At 34.0% G+C, this 17622-nt stretch overlaps 1 protein-coding gene across 2 annotated transcripts in view; it reads left to right on the top strand.

Moving 5' to 3' along the window:
* Delta (neurogenic locus protein delta) overlaps positions 1 to 17365 on the top strand; it is a 453254-nt gene extending 435889 nt beyond the window's left edge. For both annotated transcript variants that reach the window (XM_072546609.1, XM_072546608.1), the window contains 4 exons: positions 8779 to 9024; positions 11900 to 11960; positions 14634 to 16130; positions 16312 to 17365. In XM_072546609.1, coding sequence (XP_072402710.1) covers positions 8779 to 9024; positions 11900 to 11960; positions 14634 to 16130; positions 16312 to 16429 — 1922 coding nt within the window. In that variant the 3' untranslated portion in view covers positions 16430 to 17365. The remainder of the gene's footprint in view (positions 1 to 8778; positions 9025 to 11899; positions 11961 to 14633; positions 16131 to 16311) is intronic.
* The last annotated feature ends 257 nt before the right edge of the window (positions 17366 to 17622 follow it).

Raw genomic sequence — 17622 nt, forward strand, 5'->3', positions numbered from 1 at the left:
GACTGGTTCTTTAATTAACAGCCATTCGTTAATTTGAAGGAATACATGCAAAGGCGAGCTATGGTTGAGAAAAGATGGTAGAAATATATAACTTAAATGCCGAGCTGACATAGGACGGCAATTATTTCTGTGACAAAGTGTATATGGGAATTTAATAACCTTGTGTGTACAATTGGATACGTAAACTGGTTAGGCCCTAGAAAAATGACAGCCATATTGTTATTTATTGAACACACAATAATTTTCGTAGCTTTACAGGTAATATTTACTTCTTTATGGACAATTTATTTTGTCCGCAACAATGACAGGAATTTCAGATCGAGGAATCGAGTATTTAAATTCATTTATTATACAACAAAAGTAATTAATTTCACTGATAGCAATATTTTCCCAACATAGTTGTTTTCTCCGGTGCCATTAAATCCGTAAATGTACACTGAAATATCGTGTACAAAATCTAGTGAATATTTTCATCAAAAAAGGAAATGTTATTTTTTTACCACGATGTCGAAGAATGTTTGTCAAACGCATTTCTTTTCTCTTGATTTTGTTACTACATGTCTTAACCTACTACTACTACAAAGTTTAGTAATTTTGCTCAGAAGAAAAGGTCACTGGGAGAATAAAAGTTAATGGCATCCAAATATCAAGCATCATATTATAGGCAGATGACACAGTTCTCAATGCTTACTCAGACGTTGGATTCTTCTTTAGGTGCCGTTCCGTATTCAGAAATTGACCATTATCATATTTACAACTTTATGAAATCATTCTCTATCGGCTACTGCTCGAAATAATTCTTTTACTGTCTTACCACACCATTGCGCAGCCATGAAAGTTTCTTTCGACCAATCCATCTCTTTCCCTCCAGTCCTCTAATTATATGGCCGAAGTTTTTCTCCTCTTTATGATGTTTATGATCAGACGTTCTGAATTCATCATTTTAAGAACATCTTCATTGGAAGTGTGCGAAACCCATGATATTTTTAGAATCCGTAGATAGCTCTACAATTCGAATGCTTCTAATGTTTTAAGCATTGTGGTTTTTAATGTCTATGTTTCACAACCATATAATAAGATAGTCCAGACATAACATTTCAGAACCTTCTTGCGAATATGCATCGATTGGTTTCTGTTACATAAAACTGGTTTCCAGGTCATACAAGTCTTACATGATATTTCGATCCTTGAATTAAACACGCCCGATTACGTCGGGCTAAACACGGCTTAAGCCAGTTTAATGAAACGTTCCACACGTTTGGAATAAAGATTAACGAAAAAAATACCAAAAAGATGGCCATCAAGTGTTATCAAAACATTCCGTACCCCTAACGATACATGGGAAAATGCTTCCAGTCATCATTCTCATCACGGTGCTGCAGCCATTAAAGTACCTCGACTTTCTCAAGCTTTCTGCGTCATTCTGCTCTGTCCTTTACTTGGCTTTTCCAATGGGCAAAACGTCCCAGCATCCTATCATCCAGACTTTAGCTTTGATCTGCTCCATCTTCTTACTCCCATCAGCTGTGCTGTTAAAATCATTTTTATCATGTTCTGTCTACTTCAGACGGTTTTGCTTGATGCTACAAGCAAGTTGTTATAAATTCTTAAGCTGGTAAATTCACAACAAGCTCGATCCTGAATATGAAACAAAAGCCAGAATCTCGTAAGCTATGGATACTTTTATTAAACCAGAAAAATTTAATCAATTATAAACGGTAAAAAGAAAGAAGACGTGCCAGTGCGAGAAAACGCTTTCCTAGAGGAGTCCATCAGACAATGAACCGGGCTAGTCTTTGAACAACTTACGAGCACCAAAGAACAGAGAGAGTTTTACCAAAACAATCACAGTTTGGCTGGAAATTCTGGCTAGATAATATCAAAAGTACATTCTGCTTGTTAAATACCATAAAAGAATAAGCTAGAAATCCTACAAAAAGATTACTGCCCATAAATGTCTATAAATAGCCTAGACGTCTATAAATAGCGCATAAATGTTTCTATCGAAATGCATCTATTTTCCTAATATAAAGGCTTTGCTTATTGTATATATGTTTGTATCTCATCTTTAAATTGTTTTTGTAACATTTTTGTGTGAACTAAATATTGTAAATGATTAGTTCTAATTAAATAGGTAATCCAGTATGCAGGAACATAAAAATAAATGACTATATACTCATGATTAACTGTAACTTCCTTTTTAAAAAGTGCTTAGCAACACCGAAATATTAATAAATACAGCAAATTAAACAATAAGCATTCTTTAACGGCTGAATTGTATAGCTTTGTTTAGTGGATTTGGAACAAAAATATAAAATCTAGTTAATAATGATTATTAACGATAACTCATTAATTGCTACAAAAATTGCAAATGGGTGCAAGTTTTGCTAAAATCCCATTTAATTGGGTAAATAACGAATATAATTTTTGATCTCAAGTTTTGGACCTGTAGGTTCCGAAAGATGTGCCTTTTGCAATGCATTGGCTGGTATTAGGGAGTTTCAATAAATTCTATTAAGAGCTACCTAAAACTATGCGAAATGAAAAATTTCTCTTCATCTTCCATTTATTTATTAAATCCATTCCAAAATTCTGGACCGTTGTACCAGCTTGTACATGATCAGTGGATTGATACCATTTTGGACTACTTGATAGTCCCCCAAAAGTATTTACTGCCTGTGATTTAGTGCCTCGCAGTCATGGATGACTGTTTCATGTTATCTGCGTGTTTCCTATTATGATTCTGAGATTATTTCTGCTTATTTTCAGAAATACTTTAGCCCTTTTAGTGCATGTCTGTCCAATATACATTTTGTTATGTGCTTGACCAAGTCTACTTTTCCATTGAGAGCTATGTTATGTTTGAATCCAGGCTTTTTCTGGTCGTGGACGGTGCTTTTAGGCACTCCTACGTTCGGCTATGGACCGATGTTTTTTTTGAGCTGATCCTCTTCTGGCTATTTCATAGCTTTAATTCTCCAGTTATGTTCGCCAGTCTGCCGAGTTATTGTCGACATTCCCACACTAGCTTAGCGTCTATCTTAGGGCTCCTAAAGGACCCTATCTACACATATATGAATCATTTAAGTTCGAAAGCTCCCATGTTAATTTCTCTTTACTTCATGTTACCTTTCTTTTGTACCGTTACTCGTGATATTTTTCTTCAGTTAAGACAAATATTATGAGTCAAAGCTACTCCAAAGACTTGGGAGTAGCACTGATAATGCAGTATTATGGAATAAAGACTTACTTCAAAAAGAATCAAAAAAGTCCTTGTAAATGCCAGAGAAATCTTTGTTTAATGGAGTTAGAATAGCTATAAATAGTAATCATATTGTAGCGGATTCAAGGGACTATAAGATTTGATATTATATATTTCTAGTATTTATAGTACTACCATCTTTCTAAGAGACTCGGTCAATATTCAGCTCAACAAGGCTTATTATTTGAGGTGTGAAATTCCATAAACAAGGGATCTACCTGTTTTATAAAATGTTCCCTTGTTTATGTAATTTCACACCTCAAATAATAACACCCTGTTGAGCTGAATATTGACGAGTCTCTTAGAAAGATGGTAGTACTATACAAGAGGTTTGCCCACGTAGACGGTCACATACTGCTGTCTGAAAGATCTGTTGTGTATATCCTACTTGTGTGTTTACTAAAACAGATCTGGGCTTGTTAGAAAGCCTATTGTCCTGATCGGGTTTTAAAAAGAACTGTTCCCGATATTTATGGCATTGTCCAACAATTACACTGCAGTTGCAGATAATACTCGGCCGTTTCTTTTGCATTTTCGAGAATCTGCATATTGCTCTGTCCACTTTGCCAATTTTCTAGATATGCGCCAATTCGATGGGGGTAGTCTAGATGTTCAAATATCGGCCAGGGTCAGTAAAACAAAAAGTTTAAGGTATTAGTTTGAAATCCCTGTCATCTGCTTTGGACTATAGAAAATAAACTTCACTGTGTGTATCTAAACTACACAGAAAACGGCAAATTTATTTGAAAATGCTTCTATTTATCATGTATTATAGCATATAGCTGTTAAGTGCGAAATGTACTTAAGAATCCTTTCTCTCTCCTAGTCTGTCTTCGATATGGCATTACCTCACGAGTCTCAATAAAGACAAAACACGTGTCACATTCATGAGAAAAATGTATGCTTCCTAGTGAGTGTTTGTGTGTGTGTGTTTTCACGTTTAGTACAATTAAACCTAAAGCTAAGATTAAAATTATTGCAAAATTGATATCAAACTCTCCTGGCTCCCGCATTAAACCGAGCTTTCGACATCCTACTTGAAGGCTTCCGAGGTCTCAGTCTCCTGATCCCCCAGAATCTCTTTACACTATTCAGTAGTGTAGTGAAGAGATCTGACGGCTCAGGAGACTGAGACCTTGGAAGTCCTGAAGTAGTATGCCGAAAGCTCAGTTTAACCCGGAAGCCAGGTGAGTTCGATTTCAGTTTTTGTAATAATTTTAACCTTAAGTTTATATGTATATATATATATATATATATATATATATATATATATATATATATATATATATATATATAGTTCCGTCTCTGATAAAATACTGTTTAATTAATGCCAACCCTGGAAAAGATATACAATGAAAGTTACGGAAATGTAGGAGAACGAAGAGCTAAGAAATTACAATAAATTTTAATGAATGAGCTGATAAAAAACCAGCGTAGGTATTGAATATGCGTAATATGTTCCGGGCTACAGAGAAATAATGTTACTTCCTTTGACTGTCTTAATATATAACGTGCGAACTTTTGTAATTAGTTGAATATATTTATACTTCTTGATAATATGATTTTTAATGAGTACATAATAACATCGAAGGATGAATCTTTCATTCGCAGAATCGTAATCGTTCGCATACAGCACCTCTTGTAGTCTTTGTGTATAAAAAATGTCTAGACTCATTCTGAGATTCTTAAAATATAATAAACAGCATCTTTGTCTTCCACTCGTTTGCCATTCATTCAAAACAAGATGCCTAAATTAACACTTCATGTTAGTTTCGTCGTGTAGTCACATCAAGTATTCAAATGATATACATATAGATTTGTCCCGTGTGTATTTGTTAGAATATGTGTGTTGGATACCAATTTAATTATGCAAATGTTGTGACTAACTAAATATTTTAAATAAATTTTAAATAAATCAGTAAATTGTATAGTAAGTATTAAATTTAATAGATTCTTTGTTTTATTTTCTCCGTCTTTCGACGGCTTTGACCAAATTAATATTGACGTGATTATTTAAACAATAAAAACAGAGTGATGTGAGACTCATCAACAAGAGTACTCATTTCATATTCTTTATTTTAATACTTTTTCCCCGAAGTAATATTTCAAAAGTAACATTCAAGTAGTAGCTGAACCAAAACTAATATTTATACTTCTTAAAATTATAAATTTTGAAATGTGACAATTCTATTACAAATATTTTTTACATGAACAATTGCTTACAACTCGTAAATAGTATGCACTTGCAAGTTCGCATCAAATTGTTCAAAATAAACATGGTTCCACCCTTAGGGAGCTCGCTCGGATCTTTAATAATTGGAGTAGGTGCATGCAGAAGGTACCTTCGGCGGTGTAGAGTTTACGAACAACTTGTTACACAATACGGCCTTTAGACGCTTTCGCGATTTAGAACACTTAACCGGATATCCTGTATTTTTAGTAGCTCCCCAACTTGTGGAATATTATCTCCGACTTCCTTTCTTAACCCCCTGAACAAGATAAAGATTTTTATAACACCTGAGTGGAGAGAATACTACCTCTTTATGCAAGCCAAAGCGACGAGAAAAATACTTCATTCTTAAAAAAGTTTGTAGAATGAATTGTATTGTTTGTTAGGTATTTATATTATTAAAAGGCTGCATTTGCGCATACTTCCGACTGCTTTCTTATTCCTTTTATTAGTGATGTGTTCATTTTTTAAAGGGGGAGGATGTGTTCATTGTTGTTTATTACATATCTGTTTAAATGTTTTGACTAATCTTTTGATAGTTGATGTTTGTTTAGAAACATCTACTATTTACTAACTTACTCCGTGGGTTTTAGGCGACTAGAAAACATGCCTCCATTCGTCTCTGTCTTGAGCAATCTCCGTCCAATTATCCACGCTCATAGCTTTAAGGTCGTCCACGTGGTCTTCTCCCATAGCCACCTTACTATTCTTTCTTCAGAATGCCTTCTGATGTGTCCTGCCCAGTGGAGTATTTTGGACTTTATTTCTTTTATTATGTTGGCGTCTGGAGCTAGTTATTCTAGCTCTTTGTTATTTCTTTTCTTTTTCCTATATGGTCTAGCTGCTCTATCAAGCACAGGTCCAAAGATCTTCCATAGGATTTTTCTCTCCCAAACACGTAGTTGCTATTTGTTTGCCTGTGTTACCGCCACGTTTCGCTACCATACATCATTACGAAACGTATGACTTTTATATAGTTGTATCTTTGTATGTATTGTTAGCTGTTTCGATTTTATAGGGTTTTGAAGGGCATAAAGACATTTGTTACCTGCTTGTGTCCTATTATTTATTTCTTGTGATCCGTTATTGTCTTAAGTTACTCTTGTTCCAAGATACGTACATTCTCTGACACGCTCAAAAAAGTCATCGATCAAGATGTTCTGTCCGATTTTATCTCTGTTTTGGTTATTGCGGCTCATATACATATATTTAGTTTTGTCATTAATAAGGAGCACCATCTTCTCTGCTTTCTTCTCGAACCTTACGAAAGTCTCCTTTATCCTTAATCTGGTGTTTCTTGTATGTCCTGTATGTATGGTGAATACTTTAGTCGGTATTTCGATTCGTACCCTTCTGATTATGTATTCCTGAGCTTAGTTGGAAGAGTTGTGGTGAAAGTGCATCTCCCTGTTTTTGTTCATTGTTTCTCTCTAATAAAATCTCTAATATTCTGTACATAATTCCGTCTTTGCTCTGTTTGTACCTTATTTTTTAATTTTTAGCACCTCGATGAGTTTTGTTATTATACAAAGGAAATTATTTTGTTGATAAATTAAGTGTCCATAACTCTACACTATACATAATATAACCATCGTATTTTATAATCCATTTTTAAATTTTGTACTCTTTAAACTAGCTTTTCCTAAAAAATCTAATAAGAATATTGACATGCTATCAAAAATAATTGAATGTCAAAACAAAAGCAAAACTTTCTTTAAAAACTGGTAGACATTTAACAATAATATTGACATTAACATTTATAAATACATATCCAATCAAAAAGCAGACGACAGATATATCTGGAAACTCAGGACTGTTTTTTATCTAGAAACTTACATAAATCAATTGATAATAAAGTATTTAATATAAATCTAAAAGTGTGATACAGTAATTCATATGCAAGATCAATCAATTAAGTAAATTTTATTTTTTGAAAACACCTCGTATATAAACGGAGTAGTTATTATCCTCATTTCAATATAAAGTACTTAATAAACTCAGTTCATTTAAAAATGAAATCAAAGCATTTAAAAGAATTAGTTTTTATTAGTTTCACATCTTTTGTCATCACCAGCATAAAATCAGAAAGCGAATTAAAAAATAAAGGTGTTCTTATAGTGGTGATACAGCTTCACCGGATACAGCTGCCTGTTGCCGGATGCTTAAAGAATACACCTGCATTATGTTTCTCAGACGTCTATCTCTACCCGTTCAAATTTACTTTCCAATTTCGTCTGCTCCAGCCTACCTGTATCTTTTCCTACTTGGATATTTATTAAAACAAAACTATGGGAAATTAAAACAACTCCGTCTCGGTTCAGTTTCTTATTATGAGCTATTAAGAAAATTAAAAATCTACCAACCCGAATTCAGCCCGTGCAATTTACGCGGTCAGTTGCTAGACGCTGTTATTTTTTATTTTGTTTTAAATTCGATAGTTAGCCCTCCCAGAGCCGCTTTGATTTTTAAACTAAGAAATAATTGGTAATAATTTGAAAGGTTAAGTTTCGGCACTTCCTTTTAATTCATTTATAATGCATTGCAGCAATATGTATTTACACTTTATTTGGTATTAGCAGAGACTTATAAACTACAGTTTATAAATCAAAAGTGGACAAAATATTTCTATAAACATTAACATTGCAATTCGACTCAAAGTTTCATTATTTGCTATCTTAACTCTATAAAAAATCAGAATGCAATAGAAACGGGTTTTTACATTTATTTTTATTGCCTTCGAGTCATATGATTGATTTTATTTTTTCGAAATCCGTTTGTTGGTATAACTGGTCGTACTGCAGCTACGTAGCCGGGACCGATGGCGTTACGTGCCCTCCGAACCACAGTGGCAGGGAAGGGATCAAAATTTCGTGTATTTCCGTTGTATTAAAAATTAGCTTTATGTATTAGAAACAGTAAATTGCCTTGGAAACCTCATCTGCCTTGGGGTCTGTAGTGAAAAACGGCCTGTTTTCCAAAAATAATTTCAAATAACGAATAACAGTTTCCCCTTTGATGATTTTAATGCTCTAATCCTGCCAGTTATATGCCAAATGAGAATATTTTTTATAAGAAATAGTTTATTTGGGTACTTTATTATTCCAGTCAAAACACCTAAAAAATTGATATAATATACCGTACGCCTATTAATAGATACACCTAAGAAATGGCTATTTCATAGTGATTTATTATTCTCTCTCTCAATATCAAATAAAGTTTAATATAGAACAACTTTATAACTTTACAACCTTAAACTTCAATTAAGACGATGTTTTTTTTGTTACAGTTCTAATAAGCAGGTTGACACGACAACGATATCTAGACGTTAGCGATGAATGGACAGAAGATGTGCACATGTCAAAATTTTCCACTTTGAAGTTCGAATACAGGGTAACCTGCGATTCGCACTACTATGGAAAAGGTTGTGAAAATCTGTGCCGACCCAGAGATGACAACTTCGGCCACTACAGCTGTTCTCCTATTGGAGAGCGAGTCTGTTTAGCAGGATGGACAGGAGATTATTGTACTAAAGGTAAGTTTGTAATTTCTTTTATAATAAGTATAAATTTCGTCATTTTTATATTTAAAATTAAAAATATTTACAAACAGAAATCAGAAAAACGATTTGAATATTAAACTTAAAGATATTGGTTTAAAAAAACACATAATTCTACACTTTTGTGGCGAAGTAAGAAAATCTTATATGCATCAATTGCAGTAGCATCAAGAAAAACTTTATTTAATATTATATAACCTATAATCCGAGCAAACAAAAACAATTTTCGTAATTCAATGTAATACCACAGTTGAATGAACATGGGTTTTACAGGGTGATCCGATTCAATATTTCAACAAATTATTATGCTGTGATAATGAGGCTAGCAGGTCCACGACAGTTTTATTCTTTCTTGCGATCTATTGGGATTCATAGATTTATTTTATGAGCATAAATTTCCTTCCATTATGAATGTTTTGTTTTCTACACCAGACAAAATGAGAAATACGGATAGTAATTTATGTGGCTAGTACAGAATGGTTATTAATTTCAATATTTTTCACTTAACGTAACACGTAATAAGAAATGATATTTATGTAAGCTTTACGAATAACATGTTTTAACTGTTCTACATTATCTTGACCGTACAACTAGTTTCGTTCTTGTATATTTGTCATCACATTTGAAAATAAATGCTGTGTCATCTATCTTATAGCTGTTTTTTCTTCTTTTAACTGCTCCATTTTCAGAGCAGGATTATATAGGAAACCCCACAGTTTCGAAATACTGCAAACAAATGCATCCAGTGATGTAAAGTCCGGTAAGTGATATGGAAATGAAAAATTTATGAAGCATAAAACCACATTATTTCAAAACAATTCCGTAGAAAGGTTCTTGTAACTTGTACTGTTTGACACGTTGCTTAAAAGATTCTATAACAGTATTCAAATCATCAACAATTCTCAATTCTTCTACTTCTTCTCGTAGCACTACAACTGGGGGTGGGTTCTTAAATCTGACCAGATGTTATCTCTCCATCGCATTCGTGGACGAACTAAGGGCCTTTCCCCTACTGTGGCTTCCTTCCAGATTAACTGGTAACGTGGTTATTAGGGAGTCTGTGGACAAGGTCAGGCCATCTTAGACGTTGGGATTTATTCTCTTGGACTACATCTTCTTCTTCATGTACCTTGTCCTTGTTTGGTATTTTTTTAAATATATAGACTTATATTCTGTTATTTAGTTAATACGAGTATTTTGGTTTTCCGTGTGTTCAGATCCAGGCCTGCTTTCTTACAGCTATTAACGACACTGTTAAGTAATGTTTGCAGATCTTCTTGAGTAGATGCTAAGAGTACTATGTCGTCCGTATATTTGAAACTATTGATGACTTCACCGTTCACAATAATTATTCCTTCTTGTTTTTCAGAAAATGCTTTTCTAAAAATTCTTTCGGAGTAAATGTTGAAATGCAGGTAGGACAAGAGGCATCCCTCCGTACTCCTCTTTTAATATTAAGAGCCTGTGATTCGAAACCGTCTACTAAATCTGATGTTGATGTTGTTTGATTCCAATACAAATTTGCAATTATGCGAACGTCTCTGCCATCCAAGCTGATGTCTCTTAGAACTTCGATCAATATAGAGTGCTTATCACCATCAAATGCGTTTTGGAAGTCAATAAAACAACAGTACATGTCTACAGATATATCACGACATCTTTGAGCAAGTACGTTCATCCCAAATTCGTTCCAAACCCGTTACAGAAACCAAACGTGTGTCACTTAGGTATTCCCCATCCTATTGGACTACTTCGCTAGTCCTATATATTTGTTTGACCTCGGCTTTAATCTGATTCGGTATTGGTTAGTATTTGGGTCGTGATAAGGTCCAAAGATTCTTCCGAGGATTTTTCTCAATTGTTTTCGTTCAAATGTAGCCAACGGTTTTCCTCCGTTTGAAGTACTCCTATTCTTTCAGTACTGTAATTTAATAGCCGTATTGTAGTTCAATGCATGATAATTACAGGAGATCCAGGACGATGAATGTTTTGGTTAAATAATTTATTACAAACATGGACCAATATGACTGTTAATCTGTTGTTTTTATGATATTTTTGTACTAAAATCTTATATTCCCTTTTTGTTTCCATACAGTCAACAAGTCTAGGTTCTCTAGCAGTTTAAGCACATTTCGTTGTGGATTCTGTCATATCTTCTTTTGTCTCTTTACTATTGGATTATTGAATTCATAAATCGTATAAACAACGTCAATGACATGTATTTTATTTTCTTTAATATTCAATTCACGTTAATATGTCAGAAGTTTTTTTCTCATATTCAATTTGGTGTCAATATGCAACAAGAAAAACATGTTTAAGATAAAGAGTGTGGAATAATATGATGTAAATATTAGAAATGTAACATTTTTGTAAACTTTCATCGAATTCTTTAATTCGCGTCTTTCGTTTAAATACCAGCCATGTTACATAAACACGTAATATTAAAAATACAGCAAGTCTACATCGTTTTCGAAATCGTTGCTATTTTAAAAATACGTTTTAGCGAGTGAAGAGTTGGATTTTAAAATAAACATCATTCAGACAAAGAAGCTAAGCCTGTTGTGGACTTGGGGTACACACCCTGTAAAAATATAAATAGAGCTGGGCAAAAAACGCCGAATTTTGTCCACAAAAAAAAGAAACAGCAATGACCGCGAGAAAACAAGACGTGAGCGCCGCTCGCTCAGCTACTGTCGAGAGCTTCCCACGATCACGGCATACCTCACTTATACAGGGTTCATTTCGTTATTATCTACTCAATAAGAAATAATTATCAGAACTTATTATCTTGCCAGGAATTCCATCACAGACGAAATTCAATGCATTTTAATTGTTGTATTTTTTGTTACAGCACAATGCTTACCTGGATGTGACGAACAACATGGACACTGTACCAAGCCCAACGAATGCAAGTAAGTTATTAGACAAGTATTTTTTAAGACAATTCCTTTGAAATTCAAACGGCAGTGACAGATATTCATATATATTTTACATTTAAAAAATATATCATTTATTTACTTTATAAGTTATTAATATCTTCAGAATCATACGGCTATATTTATATTTATTAATTTATATGTACATACTTAACAGATGTAATCAATCCTATGAAATATCCACATTATATCGTTATATTAAATTATATATTGATTGCACTTTATTTTTATTGCATTTCAAATGTTTTTAAGATTAATTGTAAATATTGATCTGTGGATCTGTAAGTAAACCGAAATCTTAATTATAGAAAGCAAGACAAGCATCCAAGAATACAAATAAATTAAAAGAATTAAAATGTTTCGAAATTCAATATCGGTGTCGCCGCGCTGTCTGTAGTAAAGATAAATAATACTAGAATTTTATCGGGTAAGGTGACCTGCTTTTATGAAACATTAGGAAGCATAATATTTTTAAAATATTTGATTTTTGAGATCTGTTAAACAGTTGAAAATTTTTCACAGGAAAAGCTTTCAAATCCTTATCTTTATGAACGTTATAAAAGTTTTATATTTTAAAATTTTCTTCTTAATAGTGTTAATCGGTTTTTTTGTCATTCAATCAATACCTTTATACCGTTCTGTTTTTCTCTTTGAACTTGTGTATTAACAGGATCGTTTTTCACTTACTTACTAACGATATAATGTTCTTACATGTCTATATCGAGATGTTTATATCTCTATCACACAGATAAATAAAATTGATTGTTATATTCCTTCATTGCTATCAAATATTTTCAGTTTTCTTCTCTTTATTTTTCATAGAATAGAGTTTAAAGTAAACTAAGACAATATTTTGAAACTGTGTCTCTGTATCATCTCAGTTTTTATCAAGTATCTTGTTAGAGATTCATCAGTCATGAAATAGACTATTTATGTGATACCGAAACGCCAAATAAAGGGTTTATTTTATAATTATTGTTTATTCGTAATTAAATGTTTGATAAAAAAATCTTTAATAAGGCTTTCGTGTTCTTACTCCATTGGAACCACTTTTTCAGCCATCATAGTCTTCTGCTTCGAATACTTCGTCTTCATTTTAATTTTTCCCTATTACTACATTTAATAATTTATATTTCTCCCATCTCATTACATGTCCCAAGCATTAAAGATTTGTTCTTTTATAGCTGCCATTAATTCTTACTCCTTTCCCATTATTCTTATTACCTCCATGATATCCTTAAGATCCTTCTAGAATACTGCATTTTAAACGACTATTTATATGTTCTTGTTTAAATGTCAAACTTATCTTTAATTATGACAATCTTGGGAACATTAAAGCGTTCTTGTGTTTTCAGTTGCCTTGAAATATCTTGAATGCAAAGACAGTTTCGCAATTTATTAAAAACTATTTTATTAAGTCGCTTAATAGTTATAGTTTACTATTTTTTCAAACTGCACTTTTTTCGGTGATTTTTAGTATTTAAGTAAATTTTGCTTTTTTGCAATTATCATATTATGTACCTCTAGTTCTTCTGAAAAAAATATCTGTGTAGTAAATTGTGCGTATTTTACTAAAAACTGCAAATATTTGGCGGTTAAAGACGTATTTGTTTGGAAGCAGGTAAGAATCTGTACAATAAAGAAATTAAAATAATATATAAATATTGCCAATTACAAAAATTATTAAGCTTCCATTAAAATCTGTGAAACAACCAAAATTTAATTAAGTTTGTGGGCAAAAAGCCTGTTTCTTTTACTTACTGATTCAACGAAAGATATAATTTAGAATGAAAAATGGTTTTGTGATCTATTATTAAAATATCCGTAGCGTGGTACGAATACGTTCTCGACCGGTACGTGATTACTTAATCCCCACCCATTCAATCTGTATTCATTAAATTTCAGGCCCTATAATTTTCCAGAAGTTTAGTCGAATTAGGCAGTAATTAGAGTCCCAGCTCAAGGCTCGTCATTAGAAGTTAGTAGTTTTCGGTTTTTGTATCACAGTTTGCAACGGAAGGATCTATATGTGCAGTCCGGCTATGCAGATTGGGGCGCCGACCCGTATATAACCTTTCCTTGACCTGCATACTTGCCAACGGGCAGCGTGGGAAAGAGCTCTGTGGGCGTGTTGCATCCCCCCTAGATGTCCCCGCGCGGCCCGGTCTGCGATTCAAGCTGCAACTCAATGAGCTCTTCGATACACTCTCTTTCAAACACATGCTTAGAATAAGAAATGCACATCACATTCAACATACCAACCGATTTGCTGTTGCTGTGCCGCCGATGCGGTGGTACCGTCGATCCACAGTAAGCCGGTACAGTACTGCCGTGCTTAATTCTCATCTAACTAGTTCGCATCGTGCAAATATTTTCATAAATTTAAGATCATTGCTTACAAAAATTATAAATCGCTTCAACCTGACAATGTAGTTAAACATTCAAGAGTAATTCCCGTGGGACAGGTAATTGTCTCATCTCTATTCATACGATTCATTATAATTCTTTTGTCGTTCGTTGTTTCTCATTGAACGTACTTCATTGATTATAATGTGATATTTACCTTATTATACGGAATCTGTCATTGACCGTTTTAAGAACGTTTCCCAGTGTGTCGGTATTTTAATTTACTCTTTTTTTTTATTACAGGTGCCAATCAGGATGGGAGGGTCCTTTATGCAATCAATGTCAAAGATATCCCGGATGTATGCATGGTACTTGTGTTAAACCTTGGGATTGTTTATGCAATGAAGGTTGGGGTGGGCTATTTTGCAATCAAGATTTAAATTTTTGCACCAACCACAGACCGTGCCGTAATGGTGGGACATGTTTTAACACAGGACAAGGGAGTTATACCTGTAGTTGTCCCGCGGGATTTAACGGAACAGATTGTGAAATTCCAGCAGACGATTGTTTGAAAAGCCCTTGTAGTAATGGAGGTAAATGTGTACTCAAAGGAGGTTACAATGTGTGCTCTTGTCCACCTGGCTACAGTGGCCTACAATGCGAAACCATCATTAATTATTGCGGCAAACAACCATGCAACAATGGTGGTACCTGCAGCAATACCGAGACTGGATATCAATGTTCCTGTAAACCTGGATTTAGTGGTACCGACTGCGACTATCAAGTTAATAGATGTTTACCGAATCCTTGTAAAAATGACGGTACTTGTATTGAGACTGACGATGGATTTCAATGTATCTGTCCCACTGGATTTTCTGGAGAGTTGTGTAATATCAATATTGACGACTGCAATGGAAATCCATGCCAAAACGGTGGAACCTGTATAGATAAAGTAAATGAGTTTCGCTGCCATTGTGTACCTGGATATGTAGGACCCTTGTGCCAAAACCGCGTAGACTATTGCATAACGAAACCATGTGCCAACGGCGGAACTTGTTTACAACTGATTAATGACTATAAATGTAAATGTGCCCCTGGTTTCTCAGGAAAAGACTGTAGTAAAGAAATTGATGAGTGCCTCGACAACCCTTGCCGAAATGGGGGTACGTGTGTGAATAGCGTCCATGGCTTCGAATGCCAATGTCCCATCGGGTTTCTGGGACGCGAATGTGACGAAGTATCATCTAGCGCTGCTCCGAGTGCTCGAGTTTCATCCGAATCAAACCTTACGACTGAACATGTTGTAGTTATAGCAACCATCTCAACATTTGTACCATTAGTTGTCTTAGTGGCCGTAGGTGTTATCATCTGTCTGAAACAACGACGAAAACGCGAAAAAGCTCGCGCTGATGAAGAAGCACGGTTACAAAACGAACAAAATACCGCAAACAGTAGTTTCGCTAAACGTGGTGCCGCGATGTCTGCTGATCCCCATATGATAAAAAACTCTTGGGGGAAGTGCACGAACAATGTGATTGGTTCAAACTTTTCCTCGCCAGATGACTGTAGTGTTTCTAATATCAGTATAAATGACTGTGATGGTTTCCCTAAACCTCAACACCAAGTGATTGATGGACGCCCTGTGTACACCCTGCAGAGGACGCGTTCCCAGAAGCAGTTAAATACGGAGACAGGTGCTCGTGCATCAGCTTTACTAGCTGCAAAACTGCATGAACCTGACTACGAGCACATCAAACGTTTGTCTGTGATGTCAAACGCTTCGGCTGTGTGTGGCTCTAGGTAAATATTTCTACTATACATTACACTTCTATATCTTAGCTATCTATTTCCAATTTCCTTTTCCTATCTCTCTCTCTCTCTCTCTACCTTATGTTCGTTTGTTTCCTTCTTTGCTTGTTCTCCATTTTGACATTTTTTTATTTGGTAAACTTTATCTGAATAAGACATTTCTTTGTTACAGTGATCCCTCCATATTGAAGAGGCCGATTGAGAAGGAGTCAAATGGCGTATATGTGATAGAAGAACACTTCCATACTCCAGATGCGATTTCGTCTGGACTTTTCGCAACGGAGGTGTAGATAATTTAAAAGAATGACTGACGTGTGCATGTTATGTCCATGCTTCCATCAGGCTTGGTCCGTTGTACAGTCTATTTATTATTTTCCAACGTTCTGAGGGAAGCACGGACAACCTAACTTATGATTGTATGAGTACATATATTCGAGCTAGTGCCTCGTGTCCAAGAAGTTTTGCTACTCTCAAGACTCCTCTCTGGATAACGCAAACAATAATTAATCGGGTCGTTGCCACTAGTGGTAAATTATTTTGTGTTTATATTGTAAATATCCCAATGGATTCTTTGTTTATTTGTATTTATAGAATTTACCAATGGTGGATGTTCCTGGTAAGAAACCAAAGATTTTGACATTGTTCAGGGACAGACTCCTGAGCATAGCAAGACTGAAATTCGTCGAGTAGTATCTGTGTAACTAACATAACATTTTTATTGTTATAGTATATTGTGATGATTCGAAGGAAACTAAGTCACCATTGTACTTAAGTAGGCTTTTCTTAATAATTATAAGCCATTTCAGTATTGCCATCGTTATTAATTTGCAGTCATTTATAAATGATTTTTTTATAGGCCAGTGATACTTTAAAATTAATACCGATCGCAAACCCTCGTCTTAAAATCGTTTTGTAAACAATTTTGAACAAAGAAACGATGTTCCTTTATATAAAAACTAAGTCATTTACTTTTTTCAATATTATAGATAGACCCTCGACTTTGTGTCTCTCTATAACATTGATTGACATTTTTTGTTCGCTACTTAAATTCTTGGACCGTTAAAGACTTGATTATGATAAAGACGTTTTGTAATATATAATATGTATATTTATAGTTTGTAACTTGTTCATGTTTCATAATAAATACTTCTTTAGAGAAGCGGCTGTATTGTTCCTCACGTGAATCATGTTATTTAAAAGTTATCTTAATAAAAATTTTTGTTCTATTTTTCTTACTTTATTATTTATTTACCTCCTGCATTAGAAGTCTATTAAAAAATACTCCGCTACCTACCGGAGCTACGTTGTTTACTTTTTTTTTTAAATAAACTAGATGTCGTAGTAAATAACATACACGGGAAAAAAATTATCGTTACACACATTATTGAAAGAATATATATAAGATAAAGATAAAAGAATTTAAAGCTAATAAAAAATTACAAAAAAAAGAAACAGCTAAGAATAGCTTTGGAATGAGAATGAA

This window comes from Diabrotica undecimpunctata, chromosome 10, assembly GCF_040954645.1.
Source record: "Diabrotica undecimpunctata isolate CICGRU chromosome 10, icDiaUnde3, whole genome shotgun sequence".
NCBI classification, from domain to species: Eukaryota; Metazoa; Arthropoda; class Insecta; order Coleoptera; family Chrysomelidae; genus Diabrotica; species Diabrotica undecimpunctata.